The 25,446-nt window shown below is 42.6% G+C and overlaps 1 protein-coding gene and 2 long non-coding RNA genes across 4 annotated transcripts in view; 1 reads left to right on the top strand and 2 right to left on the bottom strand.

Annotated features, from left to right (window-relative positions):
* Positions 1-1,037: 1,037 nt before the first annotated feature.
* Positions 1,038-7,248, bottom strand: LOC131106588 (uncharacterized). 2 transcript variants are annotated; one of them, XR_013627324.1, is made up of 8 exons: positions 6,663-7,248; positions 5,434-5,682; positions 4,957-5,027; positions 4,655-4,888; positions 2,715-3,757; positions 2,478-2,619; positions 2,223-2,319; positions 1,038-1,876 (listed from the first exon to the last, which is right to left on the bottom strand). It is a non-coding gene; the product is annotated as an uncharacterized LOC131106588 (long non-coding RNA). The 2 variants fall into 2 exon arrangements; XR_013627325.1 differs by lacking the exons at positions 4,655-4,888; positions 4,957-5,027 and having other exon boundaries at positions 6,663-7,246.
* Positions 7,249-8,819: 1,571 nt separating this feature from the next.
* The window catches only part of LOC144898381 (uncharacterized), a 31,924-nt gene continuing 15,297 nt past the window's right edge, over positions 8,820-25,446 (bottom strand). Inside the window, exons 2-3 of the long non-coding RNA XR_013627323.1 lie at positions 22,755-22,841; positions 8,820-9,699 (exon numbers count right to left, since the gene is read on the bottom strand). This is a non-coding gene — a long non-coding RNA (uncharacterized LOC144898381). The remainder of the gene's footprint in view (positions 9,700-22,754; positions 22,842-25,446) is intronic.
* Positions 12,103-22,598, top strand: LOC131129361 (vitellogenin-2-like). The gene is made up of 34 exons (XM_078790433.1): positions 12,103-12,189; positions 12,293-12,313; positions 12,399-12,550; positions 12,631-12,882; positions 12,966-13,127; positions 14,153-14,301; positions 14,372-14,522; positions 14,600-14,757; positions 14,834-14,999; positions 15,439-15,564; positions 15,641-15,859; positions 15,935-16,152; positions 16,253-16,350; positions 16,453-16,577; positions 17,397-17,498; positions 17,569-17,688; positions 17,762-17,948; positions 18,035-18,128; positions 18,208-18,393; positions 18,465-18,615; positions 18,699-18,906; positions 18,994-19,529; positions 19,603-19,647; positions 19,731-19,799; positions 19,866-20,072; positions 20,144-20,286; positions 20,374-20,512; positions 20,576-20,705; positions 21,369-21,552; positions 21,624-21,718; positions 21,795-21,889; positions 21,966-22,131; positions 22,197-22,358; positions 22,435-22,598. The coding sequence occupies exons 1-34, from the start codon at positions 12,150-12,152 to the stop codon at positions 22,545-22,547; spliced, it is 5,169 nt and encodes a 1,722-aa protein (XP_078646559.1). The 5' UTR covers positions 12,103-12,149; the 3' UTR covers positions 22,548-22,598.

The following is a 25,446-nucleotide window of genomic DNA, read 5'->3' as shown; positions in this document are numbered from 1 at the left end:
GCACTAGGTGTCTCTGTTCTGCTTGTACACAGTGTGAACGCACTTAAGTGCAAGTATGCAAGTGTATGTTAAAAGTTGGCTTCTGCATGCATGTGCTTCTACCATATAAGACCATTCACTCGGGAAAGAGACGCCCACAGGAGGACTGAGGCTTCCAAAAGAAGACTTTGACTTTGTACCGCCCATAAGCGAGATAGGTCAGAGTCATCCAAGCTCTCGCCCACCTGTTATTTTTGGAGAAAAGGTCTCTGATTTGCTGTGCTAACCCACTGACCTTTGGTCAAGCAACTTTTTCCTACGGAGCGACAAATTCTTGGAACTCCGCACCAAGTGCCTGATCTACCCACTATTGCTTCATTTTCCAAGCATCTTCAACTTTGGAAAATCAAACCCGTTGCCACTGATTGTGATCATTTTTAACTTGTCCACTGCTGCTGATTTGTTGTGTGTTATTATCTATTGTATGTTATAATGTTGCATTTTTACATAGTTGGGTAGCCACAAATTATAACTGCTAATTCATTATTGTAGTATGTCATAAGTCTGTAATTCTGTCATCATTTATCTTTTATTCTTAGGCAGGAGAGCAACGTGCAATTCAACAAGCACTTTATATTTCTGTTCTATACACTCTAAAAAAAAATATAGTGGCTCAGCTTAATTCAATGAAGGTAACAATTTGCGTCAATCTTTTTAAGAAATTCCAACTAAAACCTTTCAGTAAATCCAACAAGTCTTTTAATGTTATTAACTAAGTTATTTAAGGACAACCGACATGATTTACTTCATCCTGCAAACAGTTAATTAAGGTGAACCAACTTCATTTTAATAAAATGGTTCAAGTTCAATTCAGGTGAACCAACTCAATTTTAATAAAATGGTTAAAGTTCAATGAAGTTGTCAATATAATTAATTTAAGCTATTCCAGCTCATTTGTTTTTCATTCCTCATCACAAATATTTCAAATTGTTTTCTCAATTGTTTTTTTTATCAATAACGTTAATTTTATGAACATAAATACAGTTCAGTCAGTTTAATGGTCAAACTTGTTTATTACATATAATCAGTGGTGGAAAGTAACGGAGTAAATTTACTTGAGTACAGATTTTAAGGATTTGTACTTTGTAATTTGTACTCGAGTAGAAAATTGATTTCATACTCTTACTCGAGTAACATTTTGACAGAGCTACTTTTACTTGTAGTGGAGTAAATTTGACAAGGAGGATTTGTACTCTTACTCAAGTACTGAAGTCGTGTACTCACTCCACCACTGCATATAATGGCCAACTTGTCCAACTGTTTACCATCAAATAAACATGGAGGAGCTCCAAATGAAGACATGAAATCAAATATTACATATTATACATATTTCTTCCTGAAGAATATTGAAACATATTTTACATAGCAGTCATACTTCTTCCAAAAAAGAACACAGAATATATCAAATGTGTACGTATGTATGTAGGTCTAAATATTGACAGCTAACAGCTCAAAAGTAAAAAAAAAATAATGACAAACTAGTCTTCAAAATGATCCTTCAAAGAAATGACTTGTATTAAACTGCATTAAACATAACAGTGAAATTAGAATGCAGCCTAATTTTCAGTGCAGCAGTTTAGCTTTTAGAGACATTACCTTGGGACTTGCTCTCAGAGCATCCAGCTCAAGGAATATCTTTTGAAATACCTCAAAAGTGCTTTTCAGGTAACTCTTTTGGGTAACTCAGGTTGAGTGCATACATTAGTCCCATGAGCAAGGCACATGCTCTTGGGACAGTCAGGCCATCCAGGACTTCTGCTCCCTCAATCACCACTGTTGCGTTGGCTGGTTCAGATGCCCCTCTGCTCACAACAATCTTCATCACTTCATCACCATTCTGGCATAAGTAGATCAGAGTCAACATCAGTGTTTTTTGTCTTATGTAAAAACAAGAATAATGTACAGTGAATCTGCACTTGGGTTAACTTCAGGATTTAACGTGGGCTTTGGGGACGGCTGTTTAGTAGCAAAACAAACATTTTTAATGACATACTTTTGACAAACAAACGCTGCCCATAAAGTTCTGATAAAACGTAGAAAACTTTCACTTTTCACCAAACTTCCTGAATATATCACTGATGGTCCTGATTTTGGTTCCTATCATTCAGTTGCACCCAGTCATTCAGTCTGCCACCCCTAAATACTGCCCAGGTTAAATCCTTGAAGTTGAAGTGTTGGATTACTTAGCAGCTGTTCTTTAAAGAGATCCTCCTCCTGTTCTCTCAGGTACACGATTAGGCTACGGATTGCAGCTTCTCTCCTACTTTCTACCGACTGGTCCTGTAAATAAAATAATACAAGAAAATGAAACAATCTTTAAAAAGATGAATTTATGATTTATTGATTGAAATATTTATTTAACTAACCCATCAACACCTCCTAAAAATAAAGTGATTTTTCTTTCTATTTGAAATGAACCTTGTTACATTTATTTATACCTCTAGCAGCATGTTCTTTATGTGCTGAATCTCCTCCTCTTGAGGACACCAGTGCCATTATTTTTGGGGTATACTGGTCCAGTTTTGCCATGAATGTTCTCTCAAGGCAACCAGCGGTGATCCTTCTGAATTCTTCATTTATCTGTGTAAAATACAAATAAAAAGGTGCAATTTGTTCATGTAGTAAATTGACTGACATAGCACATACTGCAAACCATTTTATAAAACAAGATTAACCTGAGTTGCATCGAAAAGAGCCGGCCATCGGTCTCTTATGTCACAGATTTGTGGTGCTTGTGGTGCAACTTCCTGCCTGCGAATGGAGAAAGTCTTTGCCATTTTCTCACTGATGACCTGGCAGTTGTTCCTCTTCTTTACTTCATCAAGGAGCTCCAAAGTTCCTTCTGTTTCTCCTTGTGGGTGAGGAGGTAAATAGTTCACCTCTGCCTGCCCTTCTTGGCTTTTTTTTTGGATATTCTTTGCAGGGGCTTTCTCATGCTCTATGCTCGCTTCTTTCTGAGAGAGTTCACATCAAGCTCAGGGCATCCTAGCCCTCTCCATTTAGATCTATAGCTGGCCATTTTATGTTTTAGTCTTTGTTGCCATGCGTAGCATCCATTATATGACCCTGGTTCTTTAAGGCAAGGATGCTTCTGAATCAGTGCCTCAGCAACATGGTTAAACTGCGCACTAGTGGGGTAAGATGCTTTCAGCCAGCTTCTCAAGGATGTCTGGAGGCAAAGGATTGTGGCAAAGTTGAGCTGAATTCCATCCTTCTTGAAAACTTCATTTCCTGAGGCCAGCACAAGCTCTGTGTCGTAAGCAAAATTAGGTACAGGAAATGTAGTGGGCCAACACTGTGTACGGTGAGTAACCTGTTCAGGTGATGAAAGTGTGATCAGTGTGTCCTGCGATCCAGAGGAACAGCTGCTGCTAGCAGGATGGACAGAGGTCTCAGAATTAGGGAGCGAGGCTACTGATGCACTTTCAAAGGAACTGTCAGTACCCATCAGTAAAGGTCAGAGTAACTGTAGGAGGTTCAACAATGTGAACCACCTTAATGGTATCCTTGTCCTTGGTGTCACTTGTTGAGGTAAGAGAAAAATATTCCTCTCCAAAGTCAGCATCCTTATAATGCAAGGTAAAGTTCCCATCAAGCCCAAATTTCTCCCTCACAATAGACTCAAGTTCATCAGGGATTCCATCCGGTAAGTCCAGTTTGCCAATTTCACGGTCCTGAAGAATGATCCCAAGTTTGGCTTGAGGAGACATCAGGGTATCTATTAGAGAAAACATGACATCAGTTTGGGTTCTAGAATACATGCAGACACATCATATAATCATCATCATTCAGTATGGGAGAAGAATATGACCACTAAAAATGACTCTAGATAAATAAAAGCTTTGGACTTTGAATTTTCATCACATTTATCATATAGTAAACTAGTATGCTGACAAGTACTGGTTGATTCAGTCTCCAAGAAATTTGACATCACACATCCGTGACATTTCCTCATCATCAAACTTCACACCAAGTCTTAGATTTGTGTCCATAAGTATACTTCTACAAAAGCCAATGCAAAGAATCCTATATGCCTGCTTATACTATGATTAAATGTTGAAGACTTTTATTTCTGTGGCAAAGACAAGGATAGGAACAAAGCTTTGTTCACTTGAACATTTCCCCCTGAAGAATAATGTCATAAAAGTCAAACTACAAAGATCTTGTACCATCTTGTTGTCCATCTCGTGTCAGTATTATGGAGCTCATATTTACAACTACTACTAATCATAATTTCAGATCTCCATATTGGCATAGTCATCAAGAGCCTAACATCCTCTCCTCAGCGAGAATCAGTGTGGTCTGGGTTTAAAAGTCTTACCATGCTTCTGGCAAATTGACAAACTAATATTGTCTCATGTTTGATTATAGGTTGAACATTATCACACTTCATCACAAAAATATGATTGGAATACACACATTCAAGGAGTTGTATATTCTCACTACACCTGCAAGTGAAAATGATCATTTGTGCTCAAGTGTGGGGCAAGCACGTTCATTGAAAAAAAACAACAACTTTGTTTTTGTAATGAGACAGTAACCCCATATACAGAGAGGATGATGCCATTTTTGAGGTCTCTCCTATAAACTCAAACAAATGATGAGTTATACTGACCCCTTTGCAATCTATGGTACATTCATGTAGCACTTCTGGGTCACCATACGCTTCCCTGCAACACCGTATGCTGCCATGGGGAAGATGTCAAACAACTTCGGATTTTGGGGATTTTCCAACAGGCATTAATAGCAGTCGCAGTCTGGCTCCTCTCTGTACGTGATTGCAGGATAAAACCAGAAGCAGGAGCAGGAGCAGAGCAGCTTCTGAAAGCTGTTGAACATTTGGCTCTAGCTGTGGGAATATGTCATTTCATCAAGTTTTAACAACCTTTTAAGTGAGAATGTGACCCTGTAGCTTACCTTCATCCAGAAAATTCGGAGAAACGTTTGGTCCTGACATCTCGGAGACATCGTACAATAGAACGTATTCCCTGTTTTTTTCAAAATAAAAGCTCCCATTACTATGAACATGAAACATGAGCGGTGCTCTTGTTTTGAAACGGCATGTTTAATGTGGCCTTTGAATTACCCCTGGGGACAGATAAAGTTTTTGTATTTGAATTTGTTCAAAAGTTTGGTTCAAAATATACATACATATTTAAGTTAACATTTCTATTTTTCTATTTTCAGCTGGGCCAACTTCTTCAAATAAGTTAACTTGTTTTAATAAGTCAGTGACACAAGTTTATCGTTTTATGTTGAAAAAGCTCTTGATTTTAACTCAACTCAACTAACTAAGCCCATATTTTCAGCTGGACCAACGTCTTCAAATAAGTTACCAACTTGTTATAATAAGTCCATGTAACAACCTTATTCTTCTTGAACAAGTCTTCCTACCTGTGAAGAACACCGACGCCATGTTGTTGATGGTCTGCCAACATGATTACATGAGTCCTTCCCCGGGGGCCGACAGACTGCTGATGGACGCAAAAGGTTGAAGCTCCAGAAAATGCCGTCTTGTGCGTGCAATAGGTGAAACTGTCCACTGGAGAACCTATGGCATCAGATGACGCTCCCATTTGGAGCTCATGTTGAGATAGATGCAGAGGGATCCCACGGGCTGTTAAGCGACAAGCGGCTTTTCATCTGTAACAGAAGTTGTAAGATTAGCTGCTATTCCTTTGCTGTAATGAAATACTCAGTTTTATAAAATTCATTCCTGCATTGAATACTTATAATAATAATAATACATTTTATTTGTATAGCGCTTTTCAAAATACTCGACACTTTACAGAAGAATGGAGTTGAATAAAGTAAGTAAACAGAATAGAAGACACATCAAAATACAACATTCATTGGTTATTACACAGTTAAAACATGAGTAAAAGCGGGGCGGGGCACAGCAGTCAGATATAAAAAATTTAGACATTAAAAACAGATTTAAAGAGGTGGGTTTTGAGTTGTTTTTTGAAGGTGGGAAGGTCAGGGCAAGCACGGAGTGAATGGGGCAAAGAGTTCCAGAGGGTGGGGGCAGCGATGGAGAAGGCTCTGTCTCCCCAGGTTCGGAGCTTGGTTATTGTAATGATGCGGTGTACAGAAGTAAGTTTTTTAGGCGCCATTAAAATAGACCGAATAAGGGAGAAGGGTTATGAGTGTGCTTTCTCTTCCGTTGTCACAATGATGCTCAAATATGAAATCAGCGGCTTACACTCACCTAACAGATGACTCGCCTCTGACGGCAACAGGTTCCGACACAAACTTAACACGCCATGCACGCGACGTAACCAGGACATTAAGGGATTTTCACGTCAAACGAAATATTTCCAAATAAACCGCTTTTAGCTTCAGTTGTCATAGACTATGACGAGGGTAGCGAAACATACTTTTAAAATATCGTTGTCAATTTGGGCCAAAGTTGTTCACATTATGTTATGGGTTGCAAATGAACCGCTTGAAACAATTGCTTCTGTCATTTCGAGCATTCTGCGCGCCAATTATGTCCACAAAATGGCGACCTCGGCTTCAGCTCGTCAACTTCGACGTCGTTTATATACTGTATATTGTCCTATTGTCGGAGCGAAACGCCACTATTCGTGCTTCAACGTGACTTAAAACTTGATACTGACCTTGTAGCTTTGCTTGTGCGTCGTCTGAGTTACATGGCAACTCCAGTGTTCTCCGTCAGGGTGTTGGAACGCCGACTCGATACCGAATTAAATTGGCGCCAATGATGAAAACGATGCTGTTGCAAGACAAACCGTTTACTTCGGCACTTCTCCACGGTCGTGGCGGTGTTAACTGTCACTATTTTCAGCCCCAAACCGTGGTAAGGGGCGGCCTGACTTCGTCAGAGAAAGACAGACGGTTGCCTGCTGCTTCCGGTCAAGTTTCTTTTTCGACGAGCCAGCAACGACAGAACAGCGCGCGCGCACACGAGATCCCCGCACTTCCTGGTTCACGCTCAACCCGCCCCACATAGCTGGCCAAACACATGCCTGAAACAGCGTTGAAAACTTCAAAAAATTAAGCAATACACATGTAATATATTCTCAAGCATTTTCAATAAAGAGTTTCAACAATCACGCCTCTTAGTTTTACAAACAGTAGACGGCATTCCCTCTAGAATACTTCAGCTTGGCTGCCAACAGGTTGACACAGCGTAATTGGGATCGTCGGCGCCATGATACGGACCAAACCAGGAAGTGCAAACAGGAAGTTACAGCGCGGATGTGACGTCGTGTTTCACAATGATTTTACACACTATAACAAGAGAAATAATACTTTATACTCCTGAAGCACCTTGGGCACCGTTCGTAGGGTGCTGTAAAAAAGGAGGCATTATTTAATTTGTTGGATTTCACGTAATGTCACCACTTACTGGCGGATCAGTACGGTGGCCTGTGACGGACATACATAGATGATATCAGCCTCTATCGCCCTCCTGTGGCCACTTCGAAAACACCCAAACGTCTTTTTGAAGTGTACTGTATTTTGGACTAACAAGTATATGTTGAAAGCACACAAATGACACATGATACAGATAACATAGCCAAGAATTGCATAAAAGTAATTTTTAAGGAGAAGAAATTCAAGAATTGAGGCCCTTATTTGACATCCTCCCTCGCCTGCATCATAATCAGCAGTTCCTTGTCCTCTTAATAATGTAGCCGATAGGCGCACATCCCAGCGTGCTTTGCGGTACTGTCTATGAAAGAAATAGCTGTTAAATTACTTGTTTTAAGCCACGTAAATAGGTTATTCGTGCACACGACTGGCCAAGTCTGTTCTAAATCTATCTATTGTGTTGATGTTTGATGGGATTTTTTCATGACACCGTGACTGTAATTGTTATGCTGGGCAATCATATACTGTGTTTTCTCAACGGTAAAGTCGTGGCTACTGTAAGCTTTGTCTTACTCTGCTGAAGAGTGTGGGACAGCGGACTGACGCTGACGGCAATACGAAGCCGGCGGCAGGGCGCAGACTGCAGCGGCTGGCAGGCAATCCGTTGTCAGCTGCCGGCCTGCGGGCAAACTGGAAACGGTGGCCGGCCGGTGGGCAAACTGGAGGCGAGGGTTGGAACCTGAGGCCAAGCATCAAGCTAGGTCCACCAATTTTTCACCATATCATCAGACAATTATTCTGCACGAGTGTGCAACATTTCAGGGACGGGACTCAACAGGAACCATGTTTCCTTTCCAAATAGATTGACCATGAAGCCGGTCGAAGGCCCTAAAAAAAACAAAACTTTAATAAATTCATCAAGCATCGAGCTAGGTCCACCAATTTTTCACCATATCATCAGACAATTATTCTGCACGAGTGTGCAAAATTTCAGGCACGGGACTCAACACACTCAAAAAATAAATGTTTAGCCTCAACAAAAAAAATCAACGCAACATTTCCATTAGTCTTTCTTAGTTATGACAACTTCATTTGAAATTGCTTTGAACCAACAAACAATATTGCCTTGCACGAATTAGCTTTTCCTCTTCACTCAAAGCTTATTTTAAGTAATGCTTACTGAATAATTGTTGTCATAGGGACAAGTTTTTAAGTTCATAACTCCAAAAATATGTTAAGTCAACTGACTTAATCATTTTATTCAAAGTAGTTTAATTTTTTGTTGTCTATTTTTTTGTGTACTTAATTATAATAACAATGCACACAGCTTTAGCAGTAACTTAATATATATATATATATACATACTTCATTTTTTCTTTTTGGTATTTGTGCTTTCAAGAAAGACAGTTCAACCACTGCTTTTGTGCAATTAACTGCATATTTTTATTTTGAACGCGAGCTTTGCAAAAAGAAAGTAAGAAAACAATCTTACATTTCAACTGCTCCTCTGTGACAAAAGTTTGTAATTCTTATGTATGTTTGTGTGAGCAGTTCAAAATAACCACATACAAAGTCTTCATAGATATATAACAGCAAAAGACAACTCATCCAATGTTATGGCAAGAGACAAACTGCAAAAGACTGAAAGCTGCATAGTAACATGAGTATAATCATAACTAAGCCCGCATCTGCCATTTGAAAACAAACTAAAAACATTCTCTTTGGGCTAAAATATGTGAGTGTAATATATATATATGTAAATGTATATATACTTTTTTGTTGCATCTTCAGTTCAATAAACAAACTTTGGGCTAAAATATGAACATATTTTTTTTAACTAATACCTTTTTGTCCACTGTCACAACTGTCATGAAGGTTGAGCATACTTTACAGCATAACACTAACTAGCCTAACAGAAACTCATTTTCAGTTTTTTTCTTTGTTGCCTCTTCAAAAATCACGTCACCTGAAGAAAATGTGACAGTGTCAGTGTTCTGAAACAGATGGATCTGCCATTTTTAGAAAACAATGTTTTTCAGACCCATGACTTTAGCGCTGCCTCTCAGCCCATCCAGGTCAAGAAACAACGTTTGAAAAGCTTCAAAAGTATATTGAAGTTTCTTGCAGTAGCTGAGGCTGAGGGCATAAATGACACCCATCAACAAGGCACAGCACCTTGGAATGTCTCTCAACCAAACATTTGGTTCCTTCCACAACAATTGCTGTTCCCCAGCGTTCTGATACAGAGGTAGACCTGTCTCCACCAATGGCGATTTTCATCATGTGACTTTCAAGGCTGGTCTCTAACTCTTTGTTGTCCTTTAAAAGGAGAAGAAAATGAATTTATTGTCAATCAATCAATCAATAGAAATGTAAATTTGTACATAGGAATGAATGGATGGATATACTGGCATGGTGAATGGCTTAGGAAAGAATGAAAGGACATTGGTTTTTCTTTTAAGTTTATTTTTGGCAGCAGACCAAGCCTATATAACAGAGGACTGGAGGAGCAGATGTTCGTTAGCACACCTTGTTTGTACATTTATTGTTTGTCTTTTTGTTTGTTTATTAAAAAAAAATAAAAAATACCAAAAAAGTACAAAAATATATATAAAATACATATTTTCTGCCCACTAGTAAGCACCCCATGGACGGAGAGTGGACGGTGGTACGTTACGGGAGGGGGCGCTCTCGTGGCGACCGACCATGGGGAGATCGTCCCCAAACAAGATACAGGGCGGGGAGCCGCAGGGCCCCTGCTTCCATGTCAAGCTAGCGGTATTGGGATCATTTCGGTGTGTAACGTCGTAAGCATACCTGTCAACGCTCCTGTTTTCACCAACAAATTATCATATTTTCTCCTTCTTTTCCGGCATCCTCCCGTTTTAATTGGTGTTGTGTCCAGGAACATTGACGCATCGGCGCATGTTTCCAGCTCCAAGAGCAAAGACCCTTGTTGGTGTGCGTATCCCTTTAAGACCCGCGACCCATACATTTGCAGTTTGCCTGACAGTGAAGCCAGTCTGACGTCTGTCTCTGCAATATGAAGAAATCTTTTGAATCCAGTGTGACATTTAGACTGAAATAAAATCAAGTTTTCAACCGTGTGGGACCATTTTGATGTTAAATAAAGTATATTTTCTCAAAAGTAGCTGATGTTAAAATAATCTACAGTATTGATTTGCTTTTGGTCTCACTTGGTTTGGTGATGCACACATGTAACACCCAGCAGCTGTCAGTATTCAGCCAGCCAATCACAGGGCACATATAGACAAACAACCATTCACACTCACATTCATACCTATGGACAATTTGAAGTCGCCAATTAACCTAGCATGTTTTTGGAGTGTTGGGGGACAACCCAGAGAAAACCCACACATGCACGGGGAGACCATGCAAAATCCACACAGAAATGCCCAAGGGGGGAATCAAACCCAGGTCTCTCAGCTGTGTGGCCTGCACGCTAACCACAACCCACCATTTGTGGGTCATTTGCTGCGACGCGTCACAAGGCCTCATCAACTATTACTACTTTTCATAATTTCCTGTCGTTGTGGCATATTTGAACTTTTGTAGGGTGGGGGTGGGGGTGGGGGGCAGCTTCCGTCCCAGCTTTCGGTCATCTCGCCCAAAGTCAGCATACCCCTGCAACCCTAGTGAGGATAAGCAGTATAGAACATGGATATAGAGTCCAGCAAAATCTGCTATAATGGCAGGCCAACATGTAATAATGTATATGATTATGAAAATAGCGATGCATTAGTTAAATGCTGTCATTCAATCTCCAGCAGTCGAGTCATATTGGGAAAGTGGACAGGTCATGGAGCACGTTGACAGGATTGTGACCACATTTCAGGTCGGGACATAATGACATTTCATTCCAGTTTCGGAGCATGCTTGCTGGAGTTGTTTGCTTATCCTTCACAGGTGATTGTAAAATAGAAAGAAAGTCAACATTTGACTCAAACACACAAAAACAGAACCTGTTGCTAATAGCGTAGTGGTTCACCGGGTAGACTTGGGGCAGCGTTAATTAATTGAGTGTGTGATAGACATGCGTTGGGGCTCATGGGAACTCCTTTCCGTGAATTCATTCACTTATTCACCCCTGCTAGAGCTAAGAGGCTATGCACACTGACAATTTTCAGATTAAAATAGTAAAGTACTTTATGGAAACGGTGCCTGGGTGGCTTGAAATGTTATATTTTTAAAACACCAGTATGTCATTTTGGTGTAAACAGCCGAACAATGTCTCTAGTAAATCAAGTACCCGATTCACGTGAGTTCATACACATGAGTTCATGTGAGTTTATACAAATGTGGCTCTGTGGCGGGTGACCCAAGTGCCCCATTCACAAGTTCTTGCACGTTCTTGAGTGACTCGAGTGACACGTGCCCCATTCAGTGTCAGTAAAAAGAACGGAGTATCCTATTGCTAGTGTGAACTATTGTCTGTGAGTATCCTGTGATTGACAGGAGACCGATCTCGGCTTGTAACTCGCCTTTGATGAGAAGTCAGCTGGGATAGGCTCCAGCTTTCCTATAGTAAACGAATGGAGAAGAAACACATTAGATTGCCGAATGTCACAGCCAGGTTGAGATGACTTCTTTCATCTCTGCCATCTTTTATTTGTCTTTTCTGTGGTCAGGGCGAGATAACACCCCAGCCAGATTGATGCCTGGTTAATGATACACGTTTCTGGGCACAGGTCAGCGAAATGAGGCCTTTAAAAGGAAGAGTCTGACGGTGGTCAGTCACATCCATCGCCATGAGGGTGTTCATCCTTGCCTTGGCTGTTGCCCTAGCGGGTATGTCTTTTCATCATTTCATATCATAGGACAATGGCATTTAAAAGTAGTTTTTCTATGAATCTAAAATGACTCTTTGTTCTTATATTTGTGATTTATCCAGCTGGCTCCCAGGTGAAGTTTGGTAAGTTATTTCATGGTTTTCAAAACCAAAACATAACATAAAAATTCAAAATGCTTCACTGTCTTGTTCCCCCATGTAATGGCAGCCCCAGAGTTTCCTGTCGGGAAGACCTACACCTACAAGTATGAAGCTCATCTTATGGGCGGACTTCCCGAGGAGGGCCTGGCTCGGGCTGGGTTGAAGATAAGGAGCAAAGTTCTGATCAGTGCATTGGCTGCCGACACCTTGATGCTCAAGGTAGAAGCCGTGTTCCGTCACCGGAAACACATTCTCACATGGACTGAACAATGAATGATTGATTTTGATTTGCTTTTCAGCTGATAGAACCGGAACTCTTTGAGTACAGTGGAATCTGGCCCAAAGATGCTTTCACCCCGGCTACCAAGCTCACCTCGGCCCTGCAAGCTCAGCTCTTGACACCCATCAAGTTTGAGTACGCAAACGGCGTAGTCGGCCAAGTCTACGCCCCGGCTGGCGTCTCTGCTTCTGTGCTGAATATCATCAGGGGAATCCTCAACATCTTCCAGATGAATGTCAAGAAGACTGTGAACGTCTACGAGCTTCAGGAGGTACCATCCGAATAGCTGGATTGCAATTTCTCCCACACATTACTTGAGCGTACACATATTCTTGTTTGTTTGTTGTCAACTAGCCTGGCGTACAGGGTGTGTGCAAGACCCACTACGTGATCAGTGAGGACACAAAGGCCGACCGCATCCTTTTGACCAAGACTAAAGACCTGAACCACTGCCATGAGAAGATTATCAAGGATATCGGCTTGGCTTACACAGAGAGATGCCCTGAGTGTGAAGCGGTGAGTGCTCTTTAAGCTAGGCAGCACCCACTACAGGGGTTCCCAAACTTGACCAACTCAGGGCCCACATGAAAATCTAAAAAATGTCCGCGGCCAACTTCATCATTTTATAAGGCTAATAGATGAAAGAAAAGACATCTAAAAATCTACACTAAAACTAAAATCTCTTACCATGCTGTTAACTACTCCCTTCAGAGAGCAGCACATACTGGGTCTAACAAGGACAGAAAAACGCTGCACAACTGTGCAAGAAGACAAATATCTCAGAGTGTGTAGTTTAAGAGGGGGTTAGGGTTAACCCTAACCCTAAGGTCGTCAGACAAGACAGAATTATCGTATTTTCCGGACTATAAGTGGCACTTTTTTTTCATAGGTTGGCTGTTCCTGCCACTTATACTCCAGAGCGACTTATACACTAAAAAAGTGTTTATGTTCCATAAACACTGGACACCTTTTGTGTTCATGTTTATTTTTTGTGTAGCTGAATAAGCATTGTGTTAGCATATCTTATACCTATTCAGCCTGTTCTCTATCCTTTTATTAATATTACAACTGGCCTTCCAAGATGACGTAATGTCTGTTTTGGTCAAGTAGTTTGGAAAATAAATTACCCGAAAAAAATTCGACTTATACTACAATGCGACTTATGTATGTTTTTTTCTACCTACTGATGCATTTTTGGCCTTCTGCGACTTATAGTCCAGAAAATATGGTAATTCTCATAGATTTCATAATTGCATCCAAGACTAGCATGACGACCAGAGAGCTACGTTCCAATAATAAACTGTATAAGGTTCCTAAAATATTATGACAGGTCAATAACACTCAATAGGTTATTACTTAGGCCTATAAATGTTTTTTAAACTCGTGTAATAAATATTTTACAAAAAATAATATTTACAAAAATCAATCATAATTTTAATGACCTCTCATGGCCCACCTGCAGTACCACCACGGCCCAGACTTTGGGAACCACTGACCTACTCCTTAAAGTGCCAAAATCATGATTTTTTTCTCGTGTGTAGCGTGGCAAAAGTCTGAAGGGAACAGCTGCCTTCAACTACGTCATGAAACCAGCAGCCACCGGCGCTCTGATCTTGGAGGCATTCTCGACCGAGCTCATTCAGTTCTCTCCCATCAACATCCTGAACGGTGCCGCCCAGATGGAGGCTAAGTATGTTGCTCGAGATGAAGAGTATTTTGTCGTATGGAGAGTTGAGTCAACAATGCATGCCTGTTCACAGGCAATTCTTGACCTTCCTGGAGTTTGCAAAATCTCCAGTGGAGCCCATCAGAGCTGAATACCTCCAGCGTGGATCCCTGAAGTACGAGTTTGGCAGCGAGTTGCTGCAGACACCCATCCAGCTGCTCAGGATCAGCAATGCCGAGGCTCAGGTACTTCAAATATCATAATCGATTCATAACGCTTTGAATCTCCCCACCGTTGCCACTCACTTTCATTTTGTTTACAGATTGTTGAGATTCTGAACCACCTGGTGTCCAACAATGTGGCCAAAGTACACGAAGACGCACCTCTGAAGTTTATTGAGCTCATCCAGCTTTTGCGTGTTGCCAGATACGAGAGTATCGAGGCACTCTGGTCCCAGTTCAAAAGCCGTCCGGACCACAGGTAGTTTATTTACTTTCTACAAATACACCCAATCTTGACTGAAGTAATGATTTGCTGATGATGTTCTATCTTCCAGATACTGGATAGTGAACACCATCCCTGCCATTGGCACTCATGCTGCATTAAGGTTCCTCAAGGAACAATTCCTTGTTGGTGAGCTTACACTTCCTGAAGCAATTCGGACTGCGATGATGTCCATACACATGGTGACTGCAGACTTGGAGGCCATCAGGATCCTAAGGGCAAGTCAATATTACAAGCCATATTCATTTATTCGTTCATTTTCTACTGCTTATCCTCACGAGGGCGGCGGGGGTGCTGGAGCCTATCCCAGTTGTCTTCGGGCGAGAGGCAGGGTACACTGTGATTGGTCACCAGCCAATCCCAGGGCACATATAGACAAACAACCATTCACACTCACATTCATACCTATGGACAATTTGGAGTGGCTAATTAACCTAGCATGTTTTTGGAATGTGGGAGGAAACCGGAGTACCCGGAGAAAAGCCACGCATGCACGGGGAGAACATGCAAACTCCACACAGAGATGGCCGAGGGTGGGATTGAACTAGTTGTGAGGTCTGCGCGCTAACCACTAGACCGCCGTGCAGCCCCACACGCCATTTTGGATCAATGAAAAAAAAAAAATATCAGGAGTTGTGACGTGTATTATTTCACCAGGACCTGTCTGTGGAGCAAAAGATTCGTCAAAACCCAGTCCTGAAGGAGATCGTATTGCTTGGCTATGGCAGCTTGGTTGCTAAATACTGCACAGAGAACCCAACTTGCCCAGTGGACCTCATCAGGGTACGTTTGCTTGACTACTGAACCTACTGTAGATGTAATATTCGGGACATTGTCATGTTTTTCTTTGCCCCCACAGCCCATTCACGATCAGCTGGTCCAAGCAGTTACCAAGGGTGACCGTGAAGAAATTGTTCTGTCTCTCAAAGTTCTGGGTAACGCCGGACATCCAAGTAGCCTGAAGCCAATCTTGAAGATCTTGCCTGGCTTTGGCGGTACCGCTGTGAATCTGCCACTGCGAGTTCACATCGAGGGTGTTCTGGCCCTGAGGAACATTGCCAAGAGAGAACCCAAAATGGTGAAGCTTTATCTCGTGGGTCCTTCCAATGGCAAAAATGTTGAAGTCTATTCATACTGTCCATGTGTGAACCAGATCCAGGATATCGCCGTTCAACTGTTCATGGATAGATCTCTCCACCCGGAGCTTCGTATGGTTTCTGCCATTGTGCTGTTCGAGACCAAACTGCCCATGGGTCTGGTGACTACCCTTGCCGACGCACTCTTGAAAGAACCAAATCTTCAGGTTGCCAGTTTGGTCTACTCTTACATGAAGGCAATGACGAGGAACACCGCTCCTGATTTTGCGTCCGTGTGAGTACCGCGAATCAGCCAGTTTCTATTTGCGATGATCAGATGTCAGCGTTGAGAGTCCATTGATTGTTGGGTTTTCTTTTTACCGTCGTGCTTGTAGTGCTACAGCGTGCAATGTTGCTGTGAAGATCCTCAGTCCCAAATTTGACAGACTGAGCTACCGTTTCAGCAGAGCTCTCCTGACTGATGGCTATTACAGTACGGCTTAACAATAGCACACGCACACACACACACACACACACACACACACACAAACATTTCAACTATGTGGCTTGATGGCTCCCACTTTGTGCTTTGCAGGTCCCTGGATGGTGGGTGCCGCCGCTAGCGCCTTCTACGTGAATGATGCTGCAACCGTTTTGCCAAGAAGTGTCGTGGCCAAAGCTCGAACCTACATGGCGGGAGCTTATGCTGATGTCATTGAGGTACGGTTATGGAGGCGTAAGCAAATTCCCAATGTACACTACCGCTCAAAAGTTTAGGATCACTTGCAAATTTATTTTTGTTTTTTCTGAAGAAAAACACACTTTCACACTTTCAAGACATCTAAAAATCTACACTAAAACTAAAATCTCTTACCATGCTGTTAACTACTCCCTTCGGAGAGCAGCACAAACTGGGTCTAACAAGGACAAAAAAACCATGCACAACGGTGCAAGAGGAAACAAAGAAACAAAGAAGAATTATTCCATATGTTCGGTGTCAGAATCGGTCAATTTCACTCATGGATGATTGGTATCAAAATGGGCAACATAAATCCCTCGTATTTACAAAGTCATAAACAGATTTTCCGTGCTCCAACTACAAAAATATTCCATGTATTGACTTGGAATCCTATATCGTGGAAATTAATTCATCGCTGGCAGGTCTGTAACCAATTAATTAAACCAGGGGTGACTAATCAGAAAGACAAAAAAATCCTTAGCAATAGCACAAACTGGGTCTAAGAAGGACAGAAAAACACTGCACAACTGTGCAAGAAGACAAATATGTGAGAGTGTGTAGTTTAAGACAAAGACGCCTCACAGGTGGTCACCTGGCACCAGCGTCAGTATCAACAGTGAAGCGGCCACTTCAGGATGCTGGACTTCATAGCAGGACTGCCAAGGAAAAGCCAGATCTCAGACCGGACTAAAACATTTCCAAGTCATCCCAAACTTTTGAGCGGTAGTGTACATTTACAGTATTTTTTGGAAGATGAATTACCACAATAAAGTAAATGTAATTGCTTTTACACCCGTCAGATCGGAGTGAGAACTGAGGGAATCCAGGAAGCCCTTCTGAAAATCAAAGATGTTCCTGCTGACGCGGAAAGGATTACCAAGATGAAAAGGGTTCTCAAGGCTGTAAGTTCCTGCTACCTCTGTTTGTTGCTCTTATTCCTCACAGAAACCATAACGTTCTTTCTTCTTGCAGCTTTCTGAATGGAGGGCCCAACCTTCCAGCCAACCCCTCGCTTCAGCTCACTTGAAACTCTTTGGGCAGGAGATCGCATTTGCCAACATCGACAAAGCCCTGGTTGATTACATGATGGAGGTATGTGTCTTGTTTTGTTTTTACTATTGCAGGTCATGTGACGACCCTGTGATGTTATGTGATGCTGTGTCAGTTCGTCACTGGACCAGCAGCCCAGGCGTACGGAAAGCGGGCTTTGGATGGTGTGTTGTCCGGCATTAAGATGAACTACGCGGAGCCAATGCTTCTTGCTGAGGTTCGTCGCATCTTGCCCACGGCTGTCGGTCTGCCTATGGAGCTCAGTTTCTACACATCTTCTGTGATCACGACAGCCATTGAATGTAAGACGGACGTCTGCCTGAAAGGCACGGATGTGATGAATGGATGATTACTATAGACTAAGCAAGAACGTGCTCTCCCTCCATAGTCCAAGCCACCGTGACGCCACCTCTGCCTGACAAATTCCATGCTTCCCAGCTTCTTAAATCTGACATCAGCATGAAGGCTGCATTTATTCCGAGGTACACGACTGACCTGAAATAGCGTCTCTTAGAATGCGCACTAATGCACACCCGAGTTCATCATTTCTGCCTCTTGCAGCGTGTCCATGTATACCTACGCGGTGATGGGTGTGAATACCGCACTGATCCAGGCTGCCGTGGTTTCAAGAGCCAAAGTTCATACAATTGTCCCAACGAGAATCGAAGCGAGAATGGACATGATTAAGGGCAACTTCAAGCTGGAGTTGCTGCCCGTCCAGGGTGTCAATAAGATCGCGTCTGCACTGTACGTCCATTTCTCCGACATCCGTTGCGGTGTTTGCGTCTCCTGATGTTCGGTTATGCTTTACCCACCAGTGTTGAGACCTTTGCTATTGCGAGAAATGTGGAAGATCTTACCGCTGCAAAGATAACACCGATGATTCCGGCCCAGGTTACGTCCCTGCTTTCAAGGAAGAGCTCATCTTCCAGGATTTCCAGAATGACATCCGCTCTAACTGATAGCATGGTGAGTTAGAAGTCCTTGTCCACCGTGTTGATTTCCGTTCCGCAAAGTAAAATCTCTCCATTTTGTGGCGGTGGGTGTTCCAGCCTGTGTCATCCGAGATCCTGTCTGCGGACCAACCAAGCAAAATGAGCAAACTGATCAGGGCGTTTGAGAAAAAGCTGTGTGGAGAGTTTGAAACGTTTGGAATCAAGGCATGCACCGTCATTGAATCTCGCAATGCCGCCTTCATCCGAGATGTTCCCCTCTACGCCGTCATCGGAAAACATTCTCTTTTGGTTGAGGTTCAACCAGGTGAGTGGCGTGAACTACTCATGATCAACGGCTACCCGATCATCTTATCCGGTTCAATCATGTGTGTATTTCTTTCTTTGGCGATAGCTGCTGGACCTGCCATCGAGAAGGTAGAAATTGAGATTCAGGTTGGAGAGAAAGCAGCAGAAAAGATCATCAAAGTCATTAACGTGAGCCAAGAGGAGATTCTCGAGGACAAGAATGTCTTGATGAAACTGAAGAAAATCCTGGTTCCCGGTCTAAAGAACAGCACCTCCTCCAGTTCCAGCAGCTCTCGTTCTGTCAGCTCTCGCTCCAGTAGCTCGAGCTCAAAACGCCGCTCAAGCGTTTCTGCATCATCATCATCATCATCTTCTAGCTCTTCGCGCAGAAAGAGCAAGATGGTTGACACCGTCACCACTGTCGCTAAACCATCCAAGAGAAGTTCCTCCAGCAGCCGTGTGAGCAGCTCCTCCAGCAGGCGTGTATCATCCAGCTCCAGGTCCAGGTCCAGCTCCAGCTCCAGCGCCAGTTCTCTCAGGTCCAGCTCCAGTGCCAGCTCTGTCAGGTCCAGCTCCCGCTCGGTTAGATCCAGGTCTAGCTCCAGCTCCAGTTCCAGCTCCAGCTCTCGGTCCCGCTCAAAGGTGAGGCATCATCTACTGGCGTGTGCAGCATCAAGTACGTGAGGCAACTAACATGCTTCTTCTTCCAATGCAGCAAATACTGAATGACATGAAGTTCACCAAGAACCACATCCATAGGGTACTCCTTGTTGCACACAATAAATCTGAAGTACTTTGCCTGAAGCAGCTGAATATATGTATATGAATATATCTTTTTCCCAGCATGCATTGTCTTCAACTCGTCCCAACAGCCACAGCAGTGCCGCCAGCTTTGAGGCCATCTACAACAAGGTGACTAGACCAAAACAAGAAAAGTAGCCTTGATGAACGTGTCTTCATAAAATCCATATGTTTTAGGCTAAGTACCTTGCTAATACAATCACTCCGGCCGTGACCATCCTCATCCGTGCTGTGAGGGCAGACCACAAAGTCCAAGGATACCAGATTGCAGCTTATTATGACAAGGCCAATTCCAGACTGCAGGTCATTTTTGCCAACCTGGCCGAGAAGAACAACTGGAGAATCTGCGCGGATGGCGTGGTGCTGAGCAACCACAAGCTGATGGTGGGAACACTGCAACGTATAATTTATTCTTTCTCACTTTGGGGAATATAATGTGATTCAAATGTTCTTAGGCCAAGTTTGCCTGGGGCATTGACTGCAAACAATACAAGACCGAGGTCACGGCTGAAACTGGTGTTGTGGGACAAGAGCCGGCGTTCCGCTTGAAGCTGACCTGGGACAAACTTCCGAGCTCTATGAAGTCCTACGCAAAGCGGTAATGTCACAGTCGGATTTGCATTTCATGTTATCCTCAGTCTGCATGCTGGGCAGTCCAATGACATTTCCTTTATGTGACACCCAGGTTGTCTGAGTACATTTCAAGAATCGCTTGGGAGACTGGAATCAGCCAGGCGAGGGCCAATAATGGTCGCAATCAGATCAAGTTGACGGTGGCTGTTGTTTCAGAGCAACGCTTGAATATTACCCTGAAGACACCAAGGGTAAGAGCGATGGATGCTTAGGAAACGTCCGTCACTAACCCTAACCCGACGTCCCATTTGCAGAGAACCATCTACAAAGAAGCCATGTATCTTCCGATTTCTCTGCCATTTGGAGACACGGCGTCTGAGCTGAAAGCATACGAGGAAAGCTGGGTGGACACCATCTCCTACATGGTCACCAAGGCTCATGCAGGTAAAAAAAAACCTAGTTCAAGCATGCTATTGATTCCAGTCAATAGAATCGAAGTGATAAATGCACGTAGTCTAGCTTGGTGATTTGAAGTCCAGGTCCGGTATCACATACACTACCACTCAAAAGTTTGGGATCACTTGCAAATTTATTTGTTTTACAAAGAAAAACTATTTTTTTTGCATTTCCCAAACAATGAAAATGAATGATATGATTTTGAAAGAAGGATGTATATTCTTGCATAGAGGCCTACTATCAACAACTGTCAGTCCTCTGCATCAATCTCCTGCTATGGCTGCTAATCCAACTTCATCATTTTATAAGGCTAATAGATGATTAGAAAAGACATCTAAAAATCTACCATGCTGTTAACTACTCCCTTCAGAGAGCAGCACAAACTGGGTCTAACAAGGACAGAAAAACGCTGCAGACAAATATGTGAGAGTGTGTAGTTTAAGACAACCCTGGCAGCTGCACTAAATAGTAGGCGTCAAACACCAGCGTCAGTATCAACAGTGAAGCGGCCACTTCAGGATGCTGGACTTCATAGCAGGACTGCCAAGAAAAAGCCAGATCTCAGACTGGCTGAAAAAAAAAAATTCCAGGTGATCCCAAACTTTTGAGTGGTAGCGTACTAATGAGGACTTTCTTCCCGACTCTTTCCAGCTGAGTGCAAGTTGGTCAAAGACACAGTGATCACATTCAACAACAGGAAGTTCAAGACGGAGATGCCTCACTCTTGCGAGCAGGTTTTGGCTCAGGATTGTTCGCAAGAACATAAGTTCATTGTTCTGCTGAAGAGAGACCAAACGCAGGAACACAACCTCATCAGCGTGAAGATTGCCGATATGTAAGAACGTACTCAAAGTCAATCACAGAAAAAGTCGACATTATTCATAGATCTGGTTTGTTTTTCAACAGCGACGTCGACATGTATCAGAAGGACCGTGTTGCCATGGTGAAGGTCAATGGCGTCGAAATCCCTCTCAGTAATCTGCCATACCAGCATCCGACGGGTATGTTCTTGGTGTTGGGGTCATTCCGACTGCTGTATGTGGACGCTTTATGGATATTCTTCTTTGGGGCTTTTAGCCAAGATTCAGATCCGACGAAGGAACGAGGGCATCACTCTCCATGCTCCCAGCCACGGTCTTCAGGAAGTCTACTTTGACATCAACATCGTAAAGGTGATCGGGTCTAAGGTCTAAGCGCAGTGAAACCGAAACAGTAACACAGCTAACACGGCGCTCTGCCTTCCTTTAGGTTAAAGTTGTGGACTGGATGAGGGGACAGACCTGTGGACTCTGCGGAAAGGCCGATGGAGAGATCAGGCAAGAATACCGCACACCCACTGGACGGGTGACCAAGAACGCAGTCAGCTACGCTCATTCCTGGGTTCTGCCTGCCAAGAGTTGCCGGGACAGCACAGGTAAACCAATTGTCTTCAACTTCATGAAGCATTTTTTACACTTTGCTACCATTCTTCCTTTCCAGAGTGTTTTATGAAGCTGGAGTCTGTGAAGCTGGAGAAGCAGCTGACAGTCCATGGCCAGGAGTCCAAATGCTTCTCTGTTGAGCCCGTGCTGCGCTGCCTGCCCGGCTGCATGCCTCTGAGAACCACCACCGTCTCTGTTGGCTTCCACTGCCTGCCTGCCGGTGAGTCCGCCAGCACGTTCATTGAACACTGCGCTCCCCTCACCATCACAGCTGACCACCTATGACCACCTTACAGATTCTGGACTGAATCGCGCCGAGGGTCTGAGCAGCATCTTCGAGAAGAGCGTGGATCTGAGGGACACAGCCGAGGCTCACCTGGCCTGCCGCTGCACTGCTCAGTGTGCTTAAACTTGTAGCCTTCAGTCCAGTCATGTTTATTTCCATTCATGCAACTATTTACCATCACAATAAAGTATAAACCTAAATCGCGGTCATGTGTGCTTTGTGGAGTTTATTGCAAACATGTTTTGCGGGTTGTCAAGAATTCTATGATGTTCCATGAACATGTCAGGGACAAAAATACAGATTTTTGATATAGGGGAAAAGTGTACTTACGATTCCCAAGCGGTAGTCTATATCGAATGGAACATGTTCTACATCACCTCGTTATTAGGCTGAAGCATGAAAGAGCTGCATGGGCGCCTATGGATGACACAAGAAAATACCATATTGGCATAAAAATGACATATAAATATCATTTTTCTGGCACTAATGAATCTACTCTAATCTATTTTTTAATGAATTTACTTGACTATTGCTAAGGATTTTTTGTCTTTCATGATTACAGTCACCCCTGGTTTAATTAATTGGTTACAGACCTGCCAGCGATTAATTAATTTCCACGATATAGGATTCCAAGTCAATAAATGGAATATTTTTGTAGTTGGAGCACGGAAAATCTGTTTATGACTTTGTAAATACGAGGGATTTATGTTGCCCATTTTGATACCAATCATCCATGAGTGAAATTGACCGATTCCAACACCGATCATATGGAATAATTCTTCCTTGTTTCTTCTTGCACAGTTGTGCAGCGTTTTTCTGTCCTTGTTAGACCCAGTTTGTGCTGCTCTCTGAAGGGAGTAGTTAAAAGCATGGTAAGAGATTTTAGTTTTAGTTACGATTTTTAGATGTCTTTTCTAATCATCTATAATCTATAATCTTCTAATCAGCCTTATAAAATGATGAAGTTGGATTAGCAGCCATACCAGGAGATTGATGCAGAGGACTGACAGTTGTTGATAGTAGGGCTCTATGCAAAAATATACATCCTTCTTTCAAAATCATCTCATTCATTTTCATTGTTTGTGAAATGGAAAAAAATGTTTGTGAAATGCAGGAAAATGTGTTTTTCTTTGGAAAACAAAGAAATTTGCAAGTGATCCCAAACTTTTGAGCGGTAGTGTATATTTACTCTATTGTTCCGTGTTTTTGCATTTTCAGTTACATAATATTCATCTTTCAAGTCAATGTTCTTCCCATAACTATGACTTAATTCCAATAATATTTTGACCTAATTGCATTAAAATTGCAACTCTGTTTTGTTTGTTTCTCATAATTCCTATTCGTAATCTCATAATTACAACTTTTAAAGAATTACATTTTTACTTTAATATTCCAACTGCATACTATTAGAATGGCATTAACTTTCTCGTTAGAATAACTTTTTTTCTCTCTTATTATTTGAATGTATTCCCGTAAAATTAGGGCACCATCCATCCAGCCCTCCGAGTCTCCAGCCACCTCTTCTAGTTCCACCAGGAGGACACCAAGGTGTTCCCAGGCCAGCTGTGAGACATAATCCCTCTAGCATGTGCTATTTCTCAACTGGGAGGCGTCCGGGAGGCATCTGAGCCCAAGCCACCTCAACTGGCCTCCTCTCCGTGCCGCACTTTGGACAGCCCTGGTTTACACATTTCACAGGGAGGCAGGGAGTGTTAACAAATGAGTGTGTGTCCATGCTGTGTTTTTGGAGCGCTATCACAAAACAACCCCTGCTATAAGCAAAGGCCGGATACACGCTTCCACATTGGCGCGCACATGCCGGGTTATGAAGGTGCGCTCCAGCAGCAAGCCTCTTATGATAATTACACAGTAAATGCATGACAAAAAAACACTTCTTTGTTTGTTGTTTTCATGCGCGCCGCGCAGGAATTTGAGGCGGGTTTACAATGCATACAAATTTGTATGCATTGTATCATTTGTCACTTACGTCACAGAGAGCAATCATCTTCCCTGCAACGCTCCAGTATCCATCTGATAATGCTAAGAGTCAACTGGGCCAACGCCCATTGGTGCCATTCATGCCAATGCAATTTACTGTGGCGCCTAGTGTCACCAATAGTGGCGTGCAGTGGCTCAAACTGCCTCCCAACTGGCTCGTGGTGGCCCGTAACGGCGGCAAAAATTGAGTTTGCCGGTAATAAAATTTCAAAATGGCACCAACTGGCGCCGGCCCAGTGGACTCCTAGCATAACATTAGCTAGTTAGCTACAAGTGCATCTGAGACATCATCGTGTGAACCAAGAAAAGTTGCAGTTTGATTCACTTTGTATGGACTTACTTCAGGAGCAAAATGCGAATGAAAGATTGAAAAGCGTAAGCGCACGAGTGCTCCCTTATGTACAGCTCCACTGTACAGCCCTGACATGCAGACACAATACAGACCAGCGAGCCTGTCTATGGAGGGGCGGGCACTGTGTGTGACTGGCCTATCACAGAGCGTGAAGAGTGAATATTGAGGATTTTATGCCATCACAAATACGCATAATCGGGATATCGGTATAGGATGTGATATCGCTCGATATCGGTATCGGATTTTTTCCTGATCATCAAAACTGATACTAAAAAAATGCACATATGTGTTTATTCCAACACAGGAGATATACACATATCGGTATTATATATATATATATATATATATATATATATATATATATATATATATATATATATATATATATATATATATATATATATATCTCGGTATCAGAAATTGGAGAGTTGGACAATATTGGCATATCGGTTTTCAGCAAAAAAAAAGCCAATATCAGACATCCCTACTTGCATGCATGCAATTTAGTACACTGGTTTAAATTAGCGGTCAACAGACTGTTGAATAAATTATTGAAATACAACAACAGGTAGTATGAAACACATAATGTACTTTTTTGTTATTTCATGTCATTTTTTGCATGTTTTTGCTCATACCTTTGGTTGTGTTACTCCATATGCTGGGATTTTCTGG

The sequence above is a fragment of the Doryrhamphus excisus genome, linkage group LG4 (assembly GCF_037039965.1).
Source record: "Doryrhamphus excisus strain RoL-2023G ecotype Guam linkage group LG4, RoL_Dexc_Guam_v1.1, whole genome shotgun sequence".
In the NCBI taxonomy this organism is placed as follows: domain Eukaryota; kingdom Metazoa; phylum Chordata; class Actinopteri; order Syngnathiformes; family Syngnathidae; genus Doryrhamphus; species Doryrhamphus excisus.
Note: the sequence above shows the minus strand (reverse complement) of the source record. Positions and strands in the feature narration are given on the sequence as shown.